Here is a 21,395-nt window from a genome sequence, read left to right on the forward strand (position 1 = left end):
ACAGACTTGAAAAGATGACTTGCTGGAAAAGACAATACTATTAGGAAAAAGTGAAGGCAGTAGGAAAAGCGGAAGACACAACATTAGATGGACCATCTCAATAGAGGAAGCCACGGCCTTCCGTTTGCAAGACCTGAGCAAGGCTGTTGATGGTAGTACATTTTGGAGGTAATTAACTCATAGGGTCACCATAACTCAGAAGTGACCTGATGGCACATTTGGCTACCTTATCTCAGACCTGACATGGATTATTCTACTCTGCCTGACCTTCCTTACATCTTCCTGAAAATAACTGAGTTAATTTATCAAATAGATTTTTCCAACCAAGTAATTCAGGCCTTCCCACTCACTTTGTCTACAAGTCATGACCCCAGGCCATAGCAGGAAATGAAGTAGGGTGTTAAGTAAATGCTAAACAGGGAATTTGGAATTCCAAAGCCTGAGAGATATTTGGATGAAAAAAATCTTGGAATCATTCCTATAGCTAGTGTAATGTTATTAAAATCCAATAATTCTTGTATGTATCTCAATCGCTGGAAAGAAACAACTCTCATGCTTCATGCAAAAACCCACCCAGTGGTCTCCAGGCAGGATACTGAGCTAGGCTTACCAGGTCTCTCCTCTCCTCCGGAGTTTTTTGTGCAGTGGTGAGGTATGATCGTGCGTGCATGCGGCTGCACCAACGCGATCGTGTCACTTCGTTTTACACCCAGAAATGCCGCATCACAAGGGGCCTTTACCACTCAAACTCGGAGTTTGAGTGGTAAATGGCCCCTTGCGATGTGGCGCTTCCAGGTGTAAACCGGAAGTGACGTGGTGCTGTTGGTAAGCGCGCATGCACGTGTTGCCCGCCAACCTTCAGCTGGTCAAGGGGCAGCCAGGTGGATTGGCGGGGGTTTGCCTGCCAGCACCTGGCACTTAGCAAACCTATACTGAGCTAGGGTGGCCAATTCTAGGTTCAGATATTCCTGAAGACTTGGGGTGGTGCCTAGAAAGGGGGAGGTTTGGGCAGGGTATAATGCCACCCTCCCAAGCAGCCATTTTCACAAGGGGGAACCGATCTCTGTCATTTGGAGAGCAGTTGTAATGCTGGTTGATTTCCAGCCCCCACCTGGAGTTTGGCAATCCTACAATGAGCCAAAGTTAGCTCCCACAATGTTTTCTTCAGGACTTCTGGCCTCGAGGGCTTTCCTTTCTGATCCTGAATGTGATAAAGCACTTTCCTGGAGAACAGTTTCCCAGCCTGATCACGTACTTCCATAAAGGACAAATCCTTTCAGAGGAAATTCACCAGTCTTACAAGAAATATCATTTCTGGTCCCAGGGATAACATATTCACACTCATTTGCAAATGTATCAGATTGTATTTTGAAATGAAAGAAATGAAACTGATGACACTCTTATATGCCTGACCAAGCACTATTAATGCAGGCAAGTCAGCTTTGTAGGAAGGGGTAAGTGGAAATAAGACTTCCTCATTGTAGGTGAGATCAAATGTACATACCATTATTTCTCTAATGTTTTAGCAGCATTCCTTCACCTCCTCCTCAAATCCTGTTTACCTGAGGCATTGTGGATAAATCCCATTGTTCCACCTGGTGGAGTGAAAGATAGTGATGCTTCACTGGTTCGCTTTGGGGAACAGAACATGGCTCCTTGATGAAGGAGAATGGGCCTGCGGAGACGGTTCCTTTATATCTGCTACTTACCAGATGTTATCCTTCCCTTTTCTTCCTTCTCTCTCCGCCTTTGAAATCACTGATAAACCTAAAGAGGACATTGGTGAAAGTAATCAGGAATAGACAGGAAGGAAGGATCTACAAAATGGCTCACCTATATTGGTGGCCGTTGTTATTTTATTTATTTACTTCATTTATTTTCTCCTCAGTAGGGAACCCAAAGCAGCTTATACATCATTCGCCTCCATTTTATCCTTACAAGGTCACTCAGCCAGCTTCTATGGCCATACATTTGCAAATTAGTGTGAATATTCAAACCTGGGTCTCCCAGATTTTAGTTTAGCTCTCTAACCACTGAACCACACTGGATGTCGAAGCAATCCCACTGCTAAGAAGATTGTCTCAGCATAATAGCTTGGTCTGTTTTTTAATTCATTTTATCACTAGAGTAATCCCCATTTCAAACTTTAAAACATCAGAACAGTGTTGGCTTCCATTTTGTCATTTCAGAAAATTCAAAAGTTGTTTAGTTAAGACTTTTTTTTGCTAAACATGAAGTTAATAATGAAAATCACCCTGATAACAAAATTAGCCTCCAAAATGAAACAGTCTCTACAGTAAAACCTTGTAGGATACCCTTCAACAGAATTTTCTCCTTACCAGACTATTTCCACTGGTTAGAAATTCATAAGTTCAGACGAACTTTCATATTGGCGAGGTGCAGTGCTTTAGACTCAGCCAAGGCAATAAAATTACTGTAGAAGAACGAAAATACCCATTTTGTCCAGATCAAATAGACTCTCTAGCCCACATTGTTTTAGCATGTCCACAAAATAATATTGCACGAAATAAATATATCACTCCCTGGATAAAACAGCTGGACACTTTCTGAGAAGCAGATACGGCGTTATCTGCTGTCAAATAGATCAATCAATTGCGTGGGAGATGTGGCAACTTTTCTCTTTATAGTGTCTCTTTATATATTTCCCCTTTTTAACGTGTGAAGTGAATGATGGATAGCCAGTGGCTATTAAATCTAGGGAAAGAAAAACCTTGTAGATATAACTCATTTTAAAGCAAACCAAACATTCAAAGCCAACGGACCGTGCTCTATGATATACAATAAGAAAAACTGTGACTATATCCAAGAATCTTTGGCTTTACACATTTGAAACAGGAATGCACGGACATGCCTGTTTTTTTACTTTTCATTTCTGTGCATATTCATTTCCGATCTGCTATTTCCTTTGCTAGTTTTTCCATTTTGTTTCTTTTATATCATTGGTATGCTATTTTTACTATATGGCATTTTATAGACTGTTTTTAGTGTGGAGCCTGAGGAGGGCGGGGTTTTGGGAGGAAGACTGCATAGCCATAGAGCCCAGTGGCCAAATCGGCCATTTTCTCCAGGGAAACCGACCTCTATTGGCTGGAGATCAGTTGTAATAGCAGAGGATCTCCAGCCACCACCTGGAGGTTGGCAACCCTAGGAGAGGTTATGCAGAGAAGGCTTGGAGGGTGCCTCTGCTCCCCCTGGTCCTCCCCCTCCTCCCAGGGCTGCCAACGGCAGGCCTGGGCAACTGAGGCGCCAGGGGGGCACAGCTTGCAGCCCGAGGTCGATCTGCAGGGAAGGAAGGAAGGAAGGAAGGAAGGAAGGAAGGAAGGAAGGAAGGAAGAAAGAAAGAAAGAAAGAAAGAAAGAAAGAAAGAAAGAAAGAAAGAAAGAAAGAAAGAAAGAAAGAAAGAAAGAAAGAGTCAGGAGCAGGTCCTGGGAATGGTATGCTGTGGTTGTGAGCAGCTGCTGTTCAAGGTCTCTCCTTGTTCTCTGTTTAGACTTTGCGCCGTAAGAAGCACCGTTGGTCTCCTTTGGTCTCCGGGGGTGGTGGTGGTTGCCATGGTGCCCTGTTATCAGTCTTCGTTTTGCTACTTATGTTCTGTATCTGCCTATTGCCTGCATTAGAGTCCATTGGACTTTTAGGCTTCTGAAACCTGTTGACTTTTCTGAATAAACCTGATTTTCTGGACTAAGCATCTCATGGAATTTATTCATGAAATTATCACGGGGCTAGAGCTGACAGAAAGAAAGAAAGAAAGAAAGAAAGAAAGAAAGAAAGAAAGAAAGAAAGAAAGAAAGAAAGAAAGAAAGAAAGAAAGAAAGAAAGAAATGGAGGGAGGGAGGGGAGAAAGAAAGACAAGGACAGAGGGAAAGAAAGAAAAGGACGGAGGGAGACAGAGAAAGAAAGAGACAGAAAAAGAGGGAGAAAGAGAGGGAGAGAAAGAAAAGGAGAATGACAGAAAAAGAGGAAGAAAAGAGAGAAAAGCCTTTCCCCCCCCCCACACACACACACCCAGCCGTGCACAATGCTGATTCTTTGACCTTAGGCAGTTCATGAGAGGCAAATGATGAGAGGGAGGGCATCTTGGCCATCTTCTGGGCATGGAGTAGGGGTCACTGGGTGTGTGTGGGGGAGGTAGTTGTGAAATTCCTGCATTGGGCAGGGGGTTGGACTAGATAACCCTGGTGGTCCCTTCCAACTCTATGATTCTATGAAACCTTCCCGCTTCCCCGCCCCCCCACACACACACCTGGCCGTGCATGCGGCCCGGCGTGACCGGGCTGAAGCCTTCCCGCCTCCAGCGGTGGCAATTGCTGCGGCTTCTGCGGGAGAGTCTGCGGGCCACAGCAAATTATGTCGAAGGTTCACTACCCCTGCTGTAGGGTTTAAGAGGCAAGAGATGTTCAGAGGTGGTTTACCATTGCTTTCCTCTGCATAGCAACACTGATATTCCTTGGTGGTCTCCCATCCAAGTACTAGCCAGGACTAACCCTGCTTAGCTTCTGAGATCTGACGAGATTAGGCTAGCCTCTACCATACATGTCTTAATCTACATGCCCTAATAAATTGTCAGTTCAATAGATTATGTAAAGAGTAGGCTTTTTCCTCTCCCCCCCCCTGCAATGTACACATCAGCTCTTTGCAACAAGGAATGTCCCAAGGCAATCAGCACCTAATCCCAGATGATGTCCTCTGAAAGGGTTCAAGTTTCTGCATTTATTATGGTGTACCTTGAGAGCCAGCTTGGTGTGGTGGTTAAGGGCAGTGGACTCTAATCTGGAGAACTGGGTTTGATTCCTCACTTCTCCACATGAAGCCTGCAGGGTCACCTTGGCCCACTCACAGGTCTCTCCAAACTCTCTCAGCCCATGTGAAGGCAGGCAACTGCAAACCACCTCAGAATGTCTCTTGCCTTGAAAACCCTACGAGGTTGCCATAAGACATGCCTTGAAAACCCTACGAGGTTGCCCTAAGACAGCTGTGACTTGACCACACTTTCCACCACCATCACTACCTTGTTAAAGAGGTGTCAACTGTTCTGCAATTGTCTGCATTTTATCTGTACTAACTTCACAAAGGACTTTGCCCCCTTAGCTTCAAGGCAAACTGGAGCGCCTAGTGTACTGCTTTCTGCTAAAGGAAGATAACTGGTGTGGATCATGAGCAGACAACAGTTGGGAAAGATGCAGTTAAGCAGCCTCTTCGCTGCCAGTCTTCCAATCCCAGTTTTAGTTTCCCATGGCTACTTTTCAATTTCAAAAATTTGGGAAGAAAATTCATGGAACTGCCTTTCTCTTCAACTTTAAAACAAGTGTATTTTGGAAAGCACAATCATTTTCATTTATGTTCCTGCTTTTCCAAAAGTGAATATTTCCATTTCTGACCAGCTCTTCCACTTCTTTATTAAAAAGTTGCTACCTTTTCATTCTCCCAGTTTGCATAACACAGATTATAATAGGGGGACCTGTGAGATTCAGGGTGGAAGGGAATTTCCTTCTTCCCTTCTAGCCTCCTTTCTCATCCCACAGCTCCCTTTTCCTGCCCTGTGGGCTCTGCATCCTCCCCCTCCTCCTTTGCTTCCCTGCTAACGTTTAGGTCAGTCCACTCCTTCCTCCCCTTCCCCAACTATCTTTCAATTTCATAGTGGAGCAAATAGCCACTGAAATCTCATGAGATCCCATTCCCAACAACCATTTTAGGTTGCCTAGAGAACCACAGACAACATCGCTGATGTTGTCTTATCTGGGCAATCCAAAATGCATTTATGTCCTGCCTTTCTCCCCAATGGGAACTTGAAGAGGCTTTTGACATCAGTCCCCTCAGCCATTTTCTCACAACCACCCATGTGAGGTAGGTTAGGCAGAGAGAGTGTGACCGGCCCAAGGTCACCCAGCGAATGTCCATGGTAGAAGGGGGGTTCGAACCTAGGGTTTTCAGGATTCTAGTCTGACATTCTACCAGCTACGCCATGCTGGCTGCCAAGACTTCATGAAATAATCTTGTGAGATCTCAGAACAAACTGTTTATTTTCCCCTCGTTTCCAGTTAAGGTTAAGATTTTCCCCCTGAAAACCTGGGCGTTCCCCCAGGTTTGCAGGACTATTTCCCCTGATCTGTACTGGGCTATACTGTACTGTTGGTGCATATATTTATTACGCTATCCAATCTTACAAAGTTGGCAGTCAAGATGGATTGTCGTTGCCATGGCAATCTTTTTCCATTCACAACACGGGGATGGTTTTCCCTTACAGAGACATGTGTTACTCTCTTTCTGAAAAATGTAAAACGTGCAATCGCCTAGAAGCCTGCTTTTAAAGGGCTTCAATTACAGTAATGAATCTAAGACATCTGTAGGGAATCAGGGATGTAATCTTGGGGGGGGGGGAGCAGGGAGAAGTCTATTTTGGGTTTGCCGTTGCAGCTGTGGACACAAAAAGGATTGAAAATTTGGTATATGAACTGATAATAATGCAGTTTCATGACTTTTCCTCAAAACGTTATGATGCTCCGTAAACACTTAAAAAAAGGTCTTCCTTAAGGTCAGCACTAGCAGTTCCCTCAGTATTGAAAGGGCGTCTTGTGGCTGAGGTGTATCCTCGGCTGAGCTTTGGACATTGTTAGTTATTTTAGGGTGCTCAGTTATTCATGCCTCACTAGTGAGCAAGAGGGTTAGGGAAGGGATAGTCTGGTCTCCAACCTCCATCTCTTCGCCTGAGTCCCCTGTCCTGCCAGCCTCAGTCTTTTCTGCAAACTTCTTAGGGTTAAACAAGATGAGGTAGAGATACCCACTGTCTTTAAAGTGAAATTTCAGGTGTGTATGTGTCCCAGATTCTTATCTGGGCCAGGTGAGGGGAGAATTTAAACCTTCCACTCCAGCATGGTTTCATCTATTGAAACTCCCCCCTCCCCTGGTGATCCTGTTATCTTGAAAGGGGGGAGGAAAACCAAACCTACTTTCCCCCACCTTTTACCTTTATAGCTCTAATAAGAGTGAGGAATCTCTGTGTATGGAGATGCAAAGCTGGATGTGGGGAAGGATTGGGCCTCTGATCCTTTGAGTGATCTGTAGCTTGTCTGCTCCAGCGCTTCACATGCCTCCCCCTACCTTGTGCTTTCTCCATGACCTTCAGTCTTGGAATCTACTTTCTCTGATCTGATTGGCTGACTTCACATGTTCATAAGAACATAAGAAAGGCTTTGCTGGATCAGACCAAGGCCCATCAAGTCCAGCAGTCTGTCCACACAGTGGCCAACTAGGTGCCTCTAGGAAGCCCCCAAAGAAGACAACTGCAGCATCATTAACTTGCCTATGTTCCACGGCACCTCATATAATAGGCCTGCTCCTCTGATCCTGGAGAGAACAGGTCTGCATCAAGACCAATATCCATTTTGACTAGTGGCCATGAAATAGCCCTCTCCTCCATGAACATGTCCACTCCCCTCTTATAGCCTTCCAAGTTCATACTGCTGTGGCATGTGAAACACTTTATCCAAAAAAGCCTGTAGAATTGGCTGCTGCATACAAGCAAAAGTATTCAGCATAGAGTGTTCTGTTCCAAGCATCTCCTTCCATATGTCCCTGAGGCACCAACTGCGGTCATCAGACAGCCATCTGCTGGCCGCCCCACCACTTAAGGTGACCCATCTAACACCGACCAGAGCCAGGGCCCTTTCCATCATGGTTCCGGCTGTGTGGCAGGGGCTCCCTGAAGACGTGATGGGGGGCTCCCTCCTTGGATACCTTCAAGAGGCGCTGCCAGGCCTGCCCGTTTGCCAGGGCTTTTGAGGGACCTTGGATGGCAGGCATCTTTTAAGGGGCGGAGGGATTTGCCGAATACAATTTTAATTTTTGGCTTTAAACTGAATATTTTTAAACTGTTATTATAAACTGCCATGAACTACCAGAAAAGACAGGTCATAACTGTTTTAATAAATAAATAAACTTTGATTAAAACCAGGGAGGTGGTCTGTTGAAGGGCTCCCCTCCACCCACTGTGTAAGTGGAGAGTTCAGGCATGGCATCTTTGAATGTCGATACTGGTGATGGTGAAGTTCTCAGCACCCCTGTTTTTATGCTGCTGGGCACCTCTGCAAGAAATTTGGCAGCAGGGGTAGACCGGTAGAGTTGCCAGTTCTGGGTTGGGAAATACCTGGAGATTTTGGGGGTGGAACATGGGAAGGGTGGGGTTTGGGGAGAGGGAGAGATCTCATCAGGGTACAATGCCATATAGTCCACCCTCCAAACCAGCCATTTTCTCCAGGACAGCTGTTGTGAGGTGGGGTGCTTCTTGTTCCCCCTTTGAACCCTCACAATTTTTTTCGTTACCAGTAGCTGAGAGAGGTTTCAATATTCTTCATGCCCCACAGTCTGTCACCCTTGTTTGTGTGAGGAGAAAGCTTCCCTTTCCTCCCCCCAGATGAAATAGAGAGGCTTAGAGGCTGAAGCTGATTTTAAAAGTAGAAATATAAATTGAAGTTTGTTATTTACAGAAAAGGTTGTTAGATTGATGGTTTTTCTTCAAGAGAGGCACAAAGCTTAGTTGGTTACGAGCAGTTCCAATCTTAGATGGTTACAGGTACAGTACTTAGTTCTCAGTTCAGTTTCTTCAGGTTACTCAGATGTTCAATATATTCATATACTTCATATACTCAGTGTGGACTCAGACTACCCTAGCATACAAAATACCAGAGAGTGGAGGTTCATGTGCAACCTTTCCCACTCCTTAGATTTGTCCACCTCTTGTGGAAAATTCACAGTGGGTAGCTGTGTTAGTCTGTCTGCAGTAGTCGAAAAGGGCAAGAGTCCAGTAGCACCTTAAAGACTAACAAAAATATTTTCTGGTAGGGTATGAGCTTTCGTGAGTTACAGCTCACTTCTTCAGATACAGTAGAATGTGAATCCATCTGTCTTTAAGTAGAGGAGAGTGAATTCAGACAAGCATTAGTATGTAAATTTACACAGCTCACTTCTTCAGATACAGTAGAATGTGAATCCATCTGTCTTTAAGTAGAGGAGAGTGAATTCAGACAAGCATTAGTATGTAAATTTACACAGCTCACTTCTTCAGATACAGTAGAATGTGAATCCATCTGTCTTTAAGTAGAGGAGAGTGAATTCAGACAAGCATTAGTATGTAAATTTACATAAATTTACACAGCTCACTTCTTCAGATACAGTAGAATGTGAATCCATCTGTCTTTAAGTAGAGGAGAGTGAATTCAGACAAGCATTAGTATGTAAATTTACATACTAATGCTTGTCTGAATTCACTCTCCTCTACTTAAAGACAGATGGATTCACATTCTAGCTGTATCTGAAGAAGTGAGCTGTGGCTCACGAAAGCTCATACCCTACCAGACAATATTTTTGTTAGTCTTTAAGGTGCTACTGGACTCTTGCCCTTTTCTTGTGGAAAACAAATCGTTCTCTCCCAAAACTCTGAATCAGGAGTCTCCCCGTTTTCAGGAGCTACCTCCCACCTAGTGACTGAAGGAGGGGTTATCTCTCTACCACAATCTTCCCCTTGTCACCACTCAGGCTTGGTTTAAACATGCTAGGTAGTATATGAACACACAGGTTCTTAGAGTCTCTCCACACAACCGCACAGTTCAGGAGCTCAGAGCTAAATGATCAAGAACTCTTGACTCCCTCCAAAAAGACCCCCTGTAAGCTCTCCAGACTCCACCCACTGACTGCTGGCATTGGCTGACAGTTCCTAAGTTTCAGAGTTCAACCCTGTATCCATAACATCTGTCATCTGGCAATCAATTGTAATACCAGGAGATCTCCAGGCTGGCAACCCTACAGACTGGCCATTAAACTTGCAGGGAAATTTCCCAGTCAGCCACTTCCCTCGAGGAGGACCGCTGGAGGGTTGGAGCAAGCACAGCCCATCCCCAGGAAGTCTGCCGGAGCTTCAGGGGCCATTTGGCCCAGATCCTTCACATCAATGATAATCAGTGTCACTTCACCAGTTGCCTCCTCCCGCGCTGCCAGCAGTTTGTGGAAGGGGACAGTGGGTGAACTAATGGGCCCCTGCAGAGCTGGCTTGCAATGATGCAGGGCCCACTCGGCTTTTGTTCCAGACCAGGGGTGCCAACCTTCAGGTGGGGCTGGGAGATCTTCCGGAATTACAGCTCATCTCCAGACTACAGAGATCAGTTCCCCCTGGAGAAAATGGCTGCTTTGGAGGGTGGACTCTCTGACACTGTACCCCACTGAAATTCCTGTCCTCCCCAGGCTCCACTCCTAAATCTCCAGGAGTTGCCTAACCTGGAATGGGAAACCCTACCCACCCTCCCATCCCCTGCCCAACATGATGATTTTTTACACTGGATGTGCAGGAAGTCCCAGGTTCAGCCCCTGACATCTCAGGTACCAGGGCTGGGAACAGGGTTGCCAACCTCCAGGTATTAGCTGGAGATCTCCCGCTATTGCAGCTGATCTCCAGCTGATAGAGATCAGTTCACCTGGAGAAAATGGCCGCTTTGGCAATTGGACTCTATGGCATTGAAGTCCCTCCCCTCCCCAAACCCCGCCCTCCTCAGGCTCTGCCCCAAAAATCTCCAGGTATTTCCCAACCCGGAGCTGGCAACCCTAGCTGGGAAAGGCCTCTGCATAGAGAGCTATGGCCAATGATACCAAGTTAGATGGACCAACGGTAAGGTAGCATAAGGCATCCACTGAAACCTTGTTTTATTCATTCATTCGGTTTCTCCATTTACTCATTATATACAAAATAAAGCAATATCATTTTTCATAGAATGCAGCCTTGTAGCTTTTGGTAGTTGATTTTGTCCTATAGCGTAGCGATTATAGGATTCATAATCCTGTGCTTATTCCAGCTTCAGCATCGGGTTTCCCTCTAGCCAGCTGCTCCTCTATTTCCTGAGCTTCGCCTTAATATATTCATTGCTAGGAGCATAAAGCAACATTTAGAACAATTAACGATGTGCAGGATATCTTCTGGATATATTTCCACTGACGTGTTTCCTCCTGGGATCCCTCTGGTTCTCTGGACTAATTATTGAATGTAATTAGAACATCCAACTAGAATAAACATAAGTGACAACCAACCTTTTCAAGTGAGTCAAGCTTGTTTGGAAGTAATTTTTAGGCTTGGTTTAGAGTTGGGGCAGGCCATGAGTCAAACATTTCCTCTTACAAGTGTTTCGTGTTGCTCCCACCGTCCTTAAATATGATGTAAATGGGCTGGGCCATTCCTGTGCAGCATTACCAGGCTAAGAAGGCATCCAACGAGCCTAGGAATGCTTCCAAAATGCTCCCTGTCTACCTGAATTTGGGGGCTCCAAATGACCTCTCTTTTTCAGAGTGGGTTTTATTTATCAGGAACCTGTGTGTATCAAAAAAATCCACACAGTGGGGTCATAGAGTTATAACACAAGTAGGGTTGCCAGGTCCCTCTTCACCTCTGGTAGAAGGTTTTTGGGGGTGGAGCCTGAGGAGGGCGGGGTTTGAGGAGGGAGGGACCTCAATGCCATAGAGTCCAATTGCTATTTTCTCCAGGTGAACTGATTTCTATCGGCTGGAGATCAGTAGTAATAGCAGGAGATCTCCAGCTATTACCTGGAGGTTGGCAACCCTAAACACAAGGTTTTGCGAATCTGAATGAATCCCGAGGTTTGGGGCAAAATGCAAAGTTATTTTTAAAAATGAGGGGGATCCCCAAAACAATACAAGTGATATCTGTGAATGCACAATCATTAAAAAGAAAACACAGAGTTCATTCAGGTCTTGTGAGAACTCTTCGCGAGACTTCTGCCACGGCAATGCAAAACAGTGATGAGAACTCCACCATTGGAATGGGTTGCTTCAGTGACCCCAAATGATGTGCTAGAGGTAGGAGGTAGGGTGGCAACTTGAGAATGGAGCCAGCAGTATGTGTGGGGAGCAGGGGATGGAATGGGGCGGGGTGGACAAAAGGAGCTGCTGGGGGCGGGGAAGCAGGGACAGAAAGGGGCAGGGTGACCTGGGAGAAGAAAAGAGAAGATGGGGGAAGTAGAGCCAGGACAAGAGATAGGGATTTCTCCTCTTCCGCAAGACGTCATAGCCCCCCTTTTGTGCACACCAATGTAGATCAAAAAACTGATAACAACAGAAAATTGGCAAATGCTCTAATTCCAAAATTAATTTTAGAAATTCTTACTGCCCAGACATCCACAACACGAAATGTAAAAGATGTGTGAAAACCGAAAATTGCAGTGGGAACTCTTTGCCGTTGCCACAGCTGTCAGGCTATCTGTGCTCAGTCTGCTGTAATAGTGTCACATGTTGAAACCCATCAGGGTCATGGAAAGCCTTGCATTTGATTTATCATAGCTTGAAATTAATTTATTCACAGTCCAGTTCAGATCCGTCTGGTGGCAATAGAGATGAACTACTTCTGGCTCAGTAGACAGTTAGCTTATGTACAATGTGCCCGGTAGGCATGGCACCTTTTTGAAAATAAGCATGCCCACAATGAATGCTGCAACTTGGGTTGTATAAGCCAGGCTGGAGTTTAACTCGCACAATGAGAAGTGCTGTAGTTCAAATCCATTGGGAGACTGGAGCCAGGAACCTTTTGAAAACTACAAGAAAAAGAATTTCTATCATGTGTTTGCCGTAATCCTTTCTATTACCAGATCACCTGTTTTGCTTTTGGGGAGCTTGAACAGTTTTGCATTGGGCATAATATGCCTCTTTTTTAAGCCAAGTAAAGTTTTTTATTTTATTTATTTAAAACATTTATCAGCTGCCTTTATCCCTTGAGCAACTCAAGGCTTACAATATAAATAAAATAATTAGTTAAAAATGCAATAAAAACAATATCAATAAAACAATTATAAAAACACAGAAAAGGCTACAATTTTAAAAATCCAATTAGGACTGCCAATAAATAAAAAACTAACAATGCAATCCTAAGGGGAGGAGCAGAAAGGGCTTTGTAGGTGGTGTGACCCCGGCGCCGATGTAAATGCCACTTGAGCCATCCAAATGGGCATTGACACCAGCACCAGGCCACTTACACCGGGGAGCGGTGCGGCAGCGCCATGCCTGGGCACCACCACAGCAGAGTATCTCCAGCGCAGGGGCTCACGCCAGCGCCAAAGGGTGCATTCCCAGGGCGGGGCTGAAATTAGTCAGCTCCCTGAGCCCTTTTGTCCTGGGCATGCCCGCTTTTGCCAGAGTGAACTTATAGTCAGCAAAAATGGTGGCACAGCCCATAGAACTACATACAACAGTTTCACGGGCTTCAGGGAATTCTCCTGTGTAGCTTGCTGGCTGTGGCGCAGCAAGCCTCTCTGGAGGCAGTGCGGCTGCTCTGTGGCTGCGCCATCTCTAGGCACTTCGCAACTCCCCCCCCCCTTAGGATTGCGCTGTAAGTCAGTCAAATGCAGTCCTAAATAAATCTGTCTTCAGCTGCCTCTTGATGACTGACAGCGAGGGAACAGGCACACCTCCATGGGGAGGTTGTTCCATGACTGTGGGGCTCCCACCAAAAAGGCCCTCTCTCGCGTCTTCATCCCCAGGTAGGAACGCATGGGAGAAGACAGTCCTTCTGATACATGACTACCAAGCCATGCAGAGCTTTGAGTTCAATTTGGTCAGCAAAGTTACTCTGTTTCCCAAACACCGTCTTGTTCATGTGAAAAGAACCAGCCAAAAGCAGATAACAAAATTAAAATATTTAGGACTCCTAACTGTTTAGAGCAAGTTAACAATCAAATGCTTATATAACAAATAATTGGAAACACTGTACTAAAGAAGACTGTAGTCAGAGCTCCATTTTCCTTTATATGGTTGCTCTGTTCTGGCTCACCTTAATTCGAACGCTCTGTAAGACAGGCTGACGGGGCGATGTGGTGAAGTACTGTGAAATTATTGCTATTTCCAGTAGCTTCATCGTGAAACTTAGTTATCTTGTTGTTACTGTGTAATCACAACTGATAGTTCACAATACGGTACAATTAAGTTGTCAGACTCGGGCTGATGAGTGCAGGAGAGCTGATTTCTTGCTTATTATTTGCGTGGCTGCCATTGTTCTTGGCTTCGTGCAGATACCGCGAGGGAGCCGGTCTTTCCCATTCCTTTATGTAGCTGTCATTGGTAGATGCTAGCCATGTGGGATCCTGTCTTGCTCCTCTGTGAAGTATTCTTATTGTGAAATGATGTGGGTGGCTGTTCTAGTGAAGTATGCTGTTACTGGGTAGGAGGTCAGCTGACGGGCATGAGCCTCACATGGCCCAGGCAAGTGACCTGCAGAGGCTCCAGGTAGGGATGACTTTGGAGTGGTTGGGGTGGTGGTAGTGGAAAGTGCTGTCAAGTCACAGCCAACGTATGGCGACCCTGTTGGGTCTTCAAGACAAGAGCTGAGCAGAGGTGGTTTGCCATTGCCTGCCTCTGCGAAGCAACCCTGGGCTTCCTTGGTGGTCTCCCATCTAAACACTAACCAGGGCTGACCCTGCTTAGCTTCTGAGATCTGAGAAGACCAGGCTAGTGTGGGCCATCCACACCAGGGATTGGTTGGGGAACGCAATATAAAAAGGGCAGATCAATGCATGGAAAATGTTTTGTATCGGGAAATGGGCTATGGTCTTAAGTCTCCAGTCAGGCCAGTGGTGTAACAGGACTTCCATTTTGAGGCTATTTGGTAGGTCTATTTGAGGAGCAGAAGATTTTAACAAGGCAATCTTACAGTTTCCTGCCCTGTTCATCAGTGATGATTGTGTGTCCTCTAATTCTACTACAAGGCATAACTTGACTATTCAGTCTGCTGTTATGATACCAGAATCACTCTTCCCACGTGTGGAGGACAGTTAGGGCTGCCAGGCTTCCTGTTATGGTGGGAGACAGGGTTGCCAGGTGGGTGGTTTCGGCGGGCAATTGCCCACCAATCCACCCAACTGCTCTGGAGTGTCAATTTGGGAGTTTGAATACTAAAGCGGCCACAGCAATGCGGCACTTCCAGAAATAAGCCCAGAAGTGATGTAATGGCATGTGCATGGCCGCCCCAGCCCTGCCTCCTAAAACCTCCCGCCAATCGAGAGGGGGGGGCCTGGCAACCGTAGTGGGAGGCCTTCCTCCGGCAGCCCTAGTTACCGTACGTGCTGCCTCTCTGAGCAGTGCCATGGGATTAAAAAAACCCAGTGATGTCATCTGTACCACTATGTCACTTTTGGTGGGAACCCAGAAGTGATATAGGGTAGCTCTAGGATCAGGGTTTTACCATAGAGTTTCCGATGCTTTCTAGAGCTACCTTAAATCACTTCTGGATTTTCCGCAGAAGTGACGTAGCAACACAGACAACAACAAACCCCCTCCTGCATGTTCCTGCCTCCAAGCCTAAGGGCAGTAAACCTCTGAATCCCAGTGCTAGGAAGATACATTAAAAGAAGGCCTTGGCCCCTATGCCCTCTTTGTTGGTCCTCCAGGGTGACTGTGTGAAACAGGATGCTGGACTAGGTAGATCATGGGTCCATCTTCTGGGTTCCTCTTATGTTCTTTTCTTTAGGACTTTCATATGCCCAGTGATGATAACGGGCATACAAATAGGGTTGCCAGGTCCTACCTCTCCTCTGACGGGAGACTTTTAAGGCACATCTCGGGATCGTGCGGCAACACGTGGACGCACCGACACTCATGCACGTCACTTCCGGTTTACAACCGGACGTCCCGCCTCGCAAGAGGCCTGATGCTACTCAAACTCTTAGTTGGGACTTCCGGTTGTACCGGAAGTCGCCTGCAGCGGTGTGTACGTGCGTGCACGTTTGCCCGCCGACCGTCAGCTGGTCGGCGGGCAAAGGGGCAAATTGCTGGGGGTTTGCCAGCCACCACCAGGCACCTGGCAACCCTACATTCAAATGGAACTGGAGGCCTCTCCCTATTTTGTGCCCCTCTCAGCAGACACCAGGCCTTGCCTCCCTCCGTGCTTACCAGAGGGTGGTGGTGATGTGGAGGATCCCACCCTCCACAGGTGCAAAAAGGCCTTAAACTTCTCTGCATCTGTGTGGTGTATCCAGGGTGGATGAGGTTGGTCACTGTGTTATGCCACTACCAATAATACAGCACACATGCGTAAGAGTGAATGAGCTCCATGTGGGTTTAGAGGCTAGGTGCTTTCCTGGGGTGGGGGTGGGGGCTTTTTACCACAATCTGTAGTGCCTGGTGAGGTCTTGAACCATTAAATTTTGCAAAGTAGCAGGTTTCCCATTTTAAAAAAATAGCTTATGCTTGAAGTGTATCGTGTCTTGCAAGAGGCCGATGAAAAACAGGAGAATTAGCAATCGAGGGGAGGAGTTTGCATGAAACCTGAGCCGTAACCGGGTGCAGCCAATTAAAATTAAATGGATTGCTTTGTTCTCTTGGTAGGTGACCTGCCTCCACGATTTCTTTGGGGATGATGATGTTTTCATTGCCTGTGGTCCAGAAAAATTCCGCTATGCACAGGACGACTTTTCTCTGGATGAAAACGGTAATATCAATCATGCTGTGATGTGGTCTGTGTTTTTGCGAGATCTTACTGCTCTTGTCTCTGCTTGAATTCAGACTTCCGTGGGACCGTTAAATTTTAAATAATCAGGTTTTGTGAGCCCGTGCTTGTACCAGCAGCAAAAGCAGCCTGTTGAAGCCAGTGGTTTGTCAGTCTTATAAAAGGTACAGGCATGTACATTTGAAACATTTGAAATCGCATTACTTCCGGTTCACACCCAGAAGCGCTACATCGCAACGAGCTTTTTAACGAGCCCATCGTGATGCGGCACTTCTGGGTGTAAATAGGAAGTGATGTAATCACGTTGGCGCTGCCGCATGCACACGATCCCTGCCTCAGCACCGCCCCAAAAACCTCCCGCCGGAGCCAAGGGGGGACCTGGCAACCCTATTCCCCTTCGATTCCCTGTTTTTTCACTTAAATAGGAAACTCTCCATCTCTGCTTCTAAATGCACGTCCTGTGAAAGTCTGGTGGCAGCTCTATTGGAGGGGAACTCCCAGAGGCATCACAGAAGAGGTTCTAGGTCCTACAGAGAGTCATCCCCAGCAGAGCTTGCTGAGCTGCTATCATCTGTCCCGAAGGCTGGTGTATATGGGCGAAAACGCATGGTCGCTTTATCCTCCTTTAATCCCTGTTTCAGCCAGGGTTCAGCCTGGATCGAATGCATGCGTTTCGCCTAATGTGCGTTCGATCCTGGCTAAAACAGGGATTAAAGGAGGATAAAGCGACCATGCATTTTCACCCAAAATGATAAATGTAGAGGTATCCGAAAACACGGAATGTGGAAGTTGCCATTTTGGGATTCTCACTGATTGAGTCATCTGTGTCGGTCGTAATCTAACAGACACTGACAGACCTGCTACAAGGCAAAAGAGGTGGTCTCATTGCCAACATTATACATTTCAGAAGAGCTATGTAAACTGTCTTGGGGTGTCATCTTGTTATAGCTATATGGCTGTATAATGTAGAAGACATTTCATCACTCTACCTTTTTATTGCTTATCCAAATGCTTCAATTACAGAACCTAACACCCTGAGAGCTCATTCCTGAGCCCTGCAGCGGCCGGGGATGGCATGGTTGCAGCACTGCCGTGGCTCCTCCAAGGAGGTTTCGCAACTGCTGCAGGATATCAAAGGGGTATTTTTAAAAAAAATTAAAAGTGGGCGGAAAGCCCCATAGAGAAAAGCGATGCTACGCCAGCAAAAACCTGGCGCAGCACCGTTGAGGTATAAGGGGGCGTTCCCGGCCTGAAAAGGGTTAGGAGGCTGTCTACCAGCAGCCTGGTCCCCCAGAACACCCCAGGACACCGGAGCAAGTACTTGCGCCAGCAGGAGGCCAAGCCGGCGTCCAAGAGCCGGTCTGCTGAGGCAGTCCTGGGGGGCCAGCGCAGGTGGCACTGTGCTGGCATCCGTGCCACTTTGCATGGCGCAAGTGGCATGGACGTCAGCGTAGGCGGCTGGTCGCCTCCTAAGCCCATTTGACCCTCTGGCTTAGGAATGGGCTGAAATAATTTCTTTTTTTCTTAATATGCAGTTGGATGAAAACTCAGAAGGGATTTCCACCAGCCAGGATAATATGGCTTTGTGGCCCTCCATAATTTATTCTGTTTCTGATTCTCATTGGAAAAATTATTCCAAGACAAAATTATTTCAGATTCATTTCATTGACATAACTAATTTCTCTTCCAGAATCTAATATTTCTTTGTGCCGAATTTGTGTGACTTTGGCATGGAATTTACTTTCTTTTATGCTTTAGAGCAAAGGATGCACAGATGTCATATAGGGTCATGTCTGGATGTATGGAGGCTCCCCCCTAAATCTCCTATGTTCATATGTGATACAACATGATCTTCCCTGATCACATAGCTCACATGTGAGTTTTTGGTGATTCCTAGAGGAGGAGGAGGAGGAGGAGGAGGTGGAGGAGAGTTGGTTTTTATATGCCAAATTTCTCTGCCACTTAAGGAAGAATCAAAACGGCTTACAATCACCTTCCCTTCCCCTCCCCACAACAGATACCCTGTGAGGTAGGTGGGGCTGAGAGAGCTCTAAGAGAGCTGTGACTAGCCCAAGGTCACCCAGCTGGCTTCATGTGGAGGAGTAAAGAAACCAACCTGGTTCTCCAGATTAGCATCCAAACCACCGCTCTTAAACACTACACCACTACACCATGCTGAAGTGATGTCAGTCTTCTCTATGAATCACTGGGAACTTTAAGGTAAAACCACAGACTTTCCAGTGATTCCTAGAGATGACTGACGTCATTTCTGGGTTTTCCCTGGAAGTGAAATCATGCCATAGCCTCAACAGTCATTATTTTATTTTTCTCCTGTATCCTGCTGCCCCTGGAAATGCAAACTGGCAGCCCTATGTGGCATCTTCCAGAAGTCTGACTTTATTTGACTTAGGTGGTTTTGTGCGGCATGGGATTTTTCAAAGCGAGTCTCCAAAGTTGCCCTGAAGATTGAGCAGACTGAAGGCTGAGATGAAGATATTGACTGCAATTTGAACCTGATTTATATTTTATCAGGGTGTGGTTCCCACAGCTCCAGGGAAGCTGCATATAGCATAAAAAACAACTTTGAAGAAATCAGACCAGTGTACAATTGGTCAGGAAGCCCAGCTTGAGATGTCTGAGCCCAGAGAACACCACCAGGCATGCTGCCAGCCAACAGAACAGGAGTTTGCAGATGGTCTAGGCAGCCATTTGAGATGCATAGATGATGCAGAAAGCAGAAATTCCTGGTGTGCATTAAGGGCATTAATAAGGGCTCATCAGGTTCCAGGGAGGGTGGGGATTGGGAGGGATATGACCATCCATGTAAGCTAGGTCTGAACGAGTAGAGAGAGTGCAGGACTCAACTTCCATCCAGCATTAGCCCATCTCTCCCTTTTTAGGGTTGCCAGCTCCAGGTTGGGAAATACCAGGAGATTTTTGGGGCAGAACCTGGGGAAGGCGGGGTTTGGGGAAGGGAGGGACTTCCATAGAGTCCAATTGCCAAAGCGGCCATTTTCTCCAGCTGAACTGATCTGTATTGGCTGGAGATCAGTTGTAATAGCGGGATATCTCCAGCTACTACCTGGAGGTTGGCAACCCTATCCCTTTTGCTTGTGACCCTTTCCTTTGCCAGGCTTCCTCACACTTTCCCCACACTCAGATGTGCCACCAGACAATATCTCGGACAATGGTTACTCACCTCTGTGTGGGCATGTTTACGCTTAACCCTTTCCTTCCAAGTTGGGTTGCCAACTCTGGCTTGGGAAACTCCTGGAGATTTGGGGGTGAGATTTCCTGGGGAGAGTGGGGTTTGAGGAGGGGAGGGAGCTCAGCAGGGATATGATGCCATAGAGTCCAAAGCTGCCATTTCCTCTTCTTCAGAGAAGAGCCAGAGTGGTGTACTGGTTAAGAGCGGTGGACTCAAATCTGGAGAACCGGGTTGAATCCCTGCTCCTAGACATGAAACCTACTGGGTGACCTTGGGCTAGTCACAGTTCTCTCTGAACTCACTCAACTCCACCTACCTCACAAGGTATCTGTTGTGGGGAGAGGAAGGGAAGGTGATTGTAAGCCGGTTTGAGACTCCTTAAAGATAGAGAAAATCGGGTATAAAAACCAACTCTTCTTCTTCTTCTTCTTCTTCTTCTTCTTCTTCTTCTTCTTCTTCTTCTTCTTCTTCTTCTTCTTCTTCTTCTTCTTCTTCGTGTGATCAGTTGTAATTCCAGGAGAATGCCAGGCCCCACTTAAAGGCTGCCAACCCCTAGGCCTTTCAAACATTTTAAGAAATCCTTCTTTGCCTCTTTGGTTAGCGTGAAGTAGGCTGTAGGTAGGGATGCCAGCCTCCAGGTGGGACCTGGGTATCCCCTGGAATCACAGTTAATCTCCAGACTACAGAGATCAGTTCCCCTGGAGAAAATGGATGCTTTGGAGGATGGATTCTATGTCACGATGCCCCACTGAGGTCCCTGTCCTCCTCAGCTTCCATCCACAAATCTCCAGGCGTTTCCCAGCCTGGATATGGCAACCCTAAGTCCCCGCCACACACACCCCTCCAATGGACAGGGGACATTTGGCAACCCTAGCTGTAGGAACGAGAGGTTTCCCTTTTCTGTTACTTTATTGTTCCATAATTTCACCCTGCCCCGAGTTCTAGTCTTCCTGAATTTCCATTTGACTAGGAGAATTTCTAAAAATTAATTCGGAAGTGCACCTCGATGAAGCTTTCATTTGCAAATTTGTATCCCCCCCACTCCACGAGTTACTACTGCATCTTTGTTTACTGATAAAACAAGAGAAGAAATTAGGGTGTAATTCTACATACTAAGCAGTCTTGGTGTGATCAAGCGTATAACTGCCTTAGGTTTCTTTTTTATGTAGTATTTTATCGGTGCTCTCATGCATTGCTGCACACAAAAACAACACCTAGGAAGTATCTTGATGCAATGGTATGTTTGATCACACCAAGATTTCATTTTGTGGTACTTTATCAGTGCATCAGTAATGAGGGAGGGGGGGGAGACCCAAAGAAACAGAAAGCTCCTCACAGATGGGGCCCTGTGCAAAGCAAGGGAGAATTCCTAATGCATTGGAACAGAGCCAGGTTATTTGAAACTCCGCGATCCAGGGAAAATGTTGGATGAATAGGACCTGGAAGCATCTCTACCACTCTAGAGCTCATCATGGGCAGCATCAGAAGGAATTCACAGCCTCACCCCAATTCTGTCTCCAAGTGCAGCATATTACATGGCTTGGTAGGAATGAATGGCAGTCAATCGCTCAAAAAGGATTAAAGAAAAGGGTAAGGCTAAAATTGCTTCCTGTCCTAGCTGACCTCATCCCTGTGGAAATAAGGCATATTCCCATTTGCTGAGACCTGGCTCCTGGGGTT

General features: G+C 46.3%; 1 protein-coding gene across 2 annotated transcripts in view; it reads left to right on the top strand.

Moving 5' to 3' along the window:
* Positions 1 to 21,395, top strand: part of DCX (doublecortin) — a 145,184-nt gene that overhangs the window by 85,980 nt on the left and 37,809 nt on the right. For both annotated transcript variants that reach the window (XM_056859395.1, XM_056859396.1), the window contains exon 4: positions 16,387 to 16,489. In XM_056859395.1, coding sequence (XP_056715373.1) covers positions 16,387 to 16,489 — 103 coding nt within the window. The remainder of the gene's footprint in view (positions 1 to 16,386; positions 16,490 to 21,395) is intronic.

The sequence above is a fragment of the Euleptes europaea genome, chromosome 13 (genome assembly GCF_029931775.1).
Source record: "Euleptes europaea isolate rEulEur1 chromosome 13, rEulEur1.hap1, whole genome shotgun sequence".
NCBI lineage: Eukaryota > Metazoa > Chordata > Lepidosauria > Squamata > Sphaerodactylidae > Euleptes > Euleptes europaea.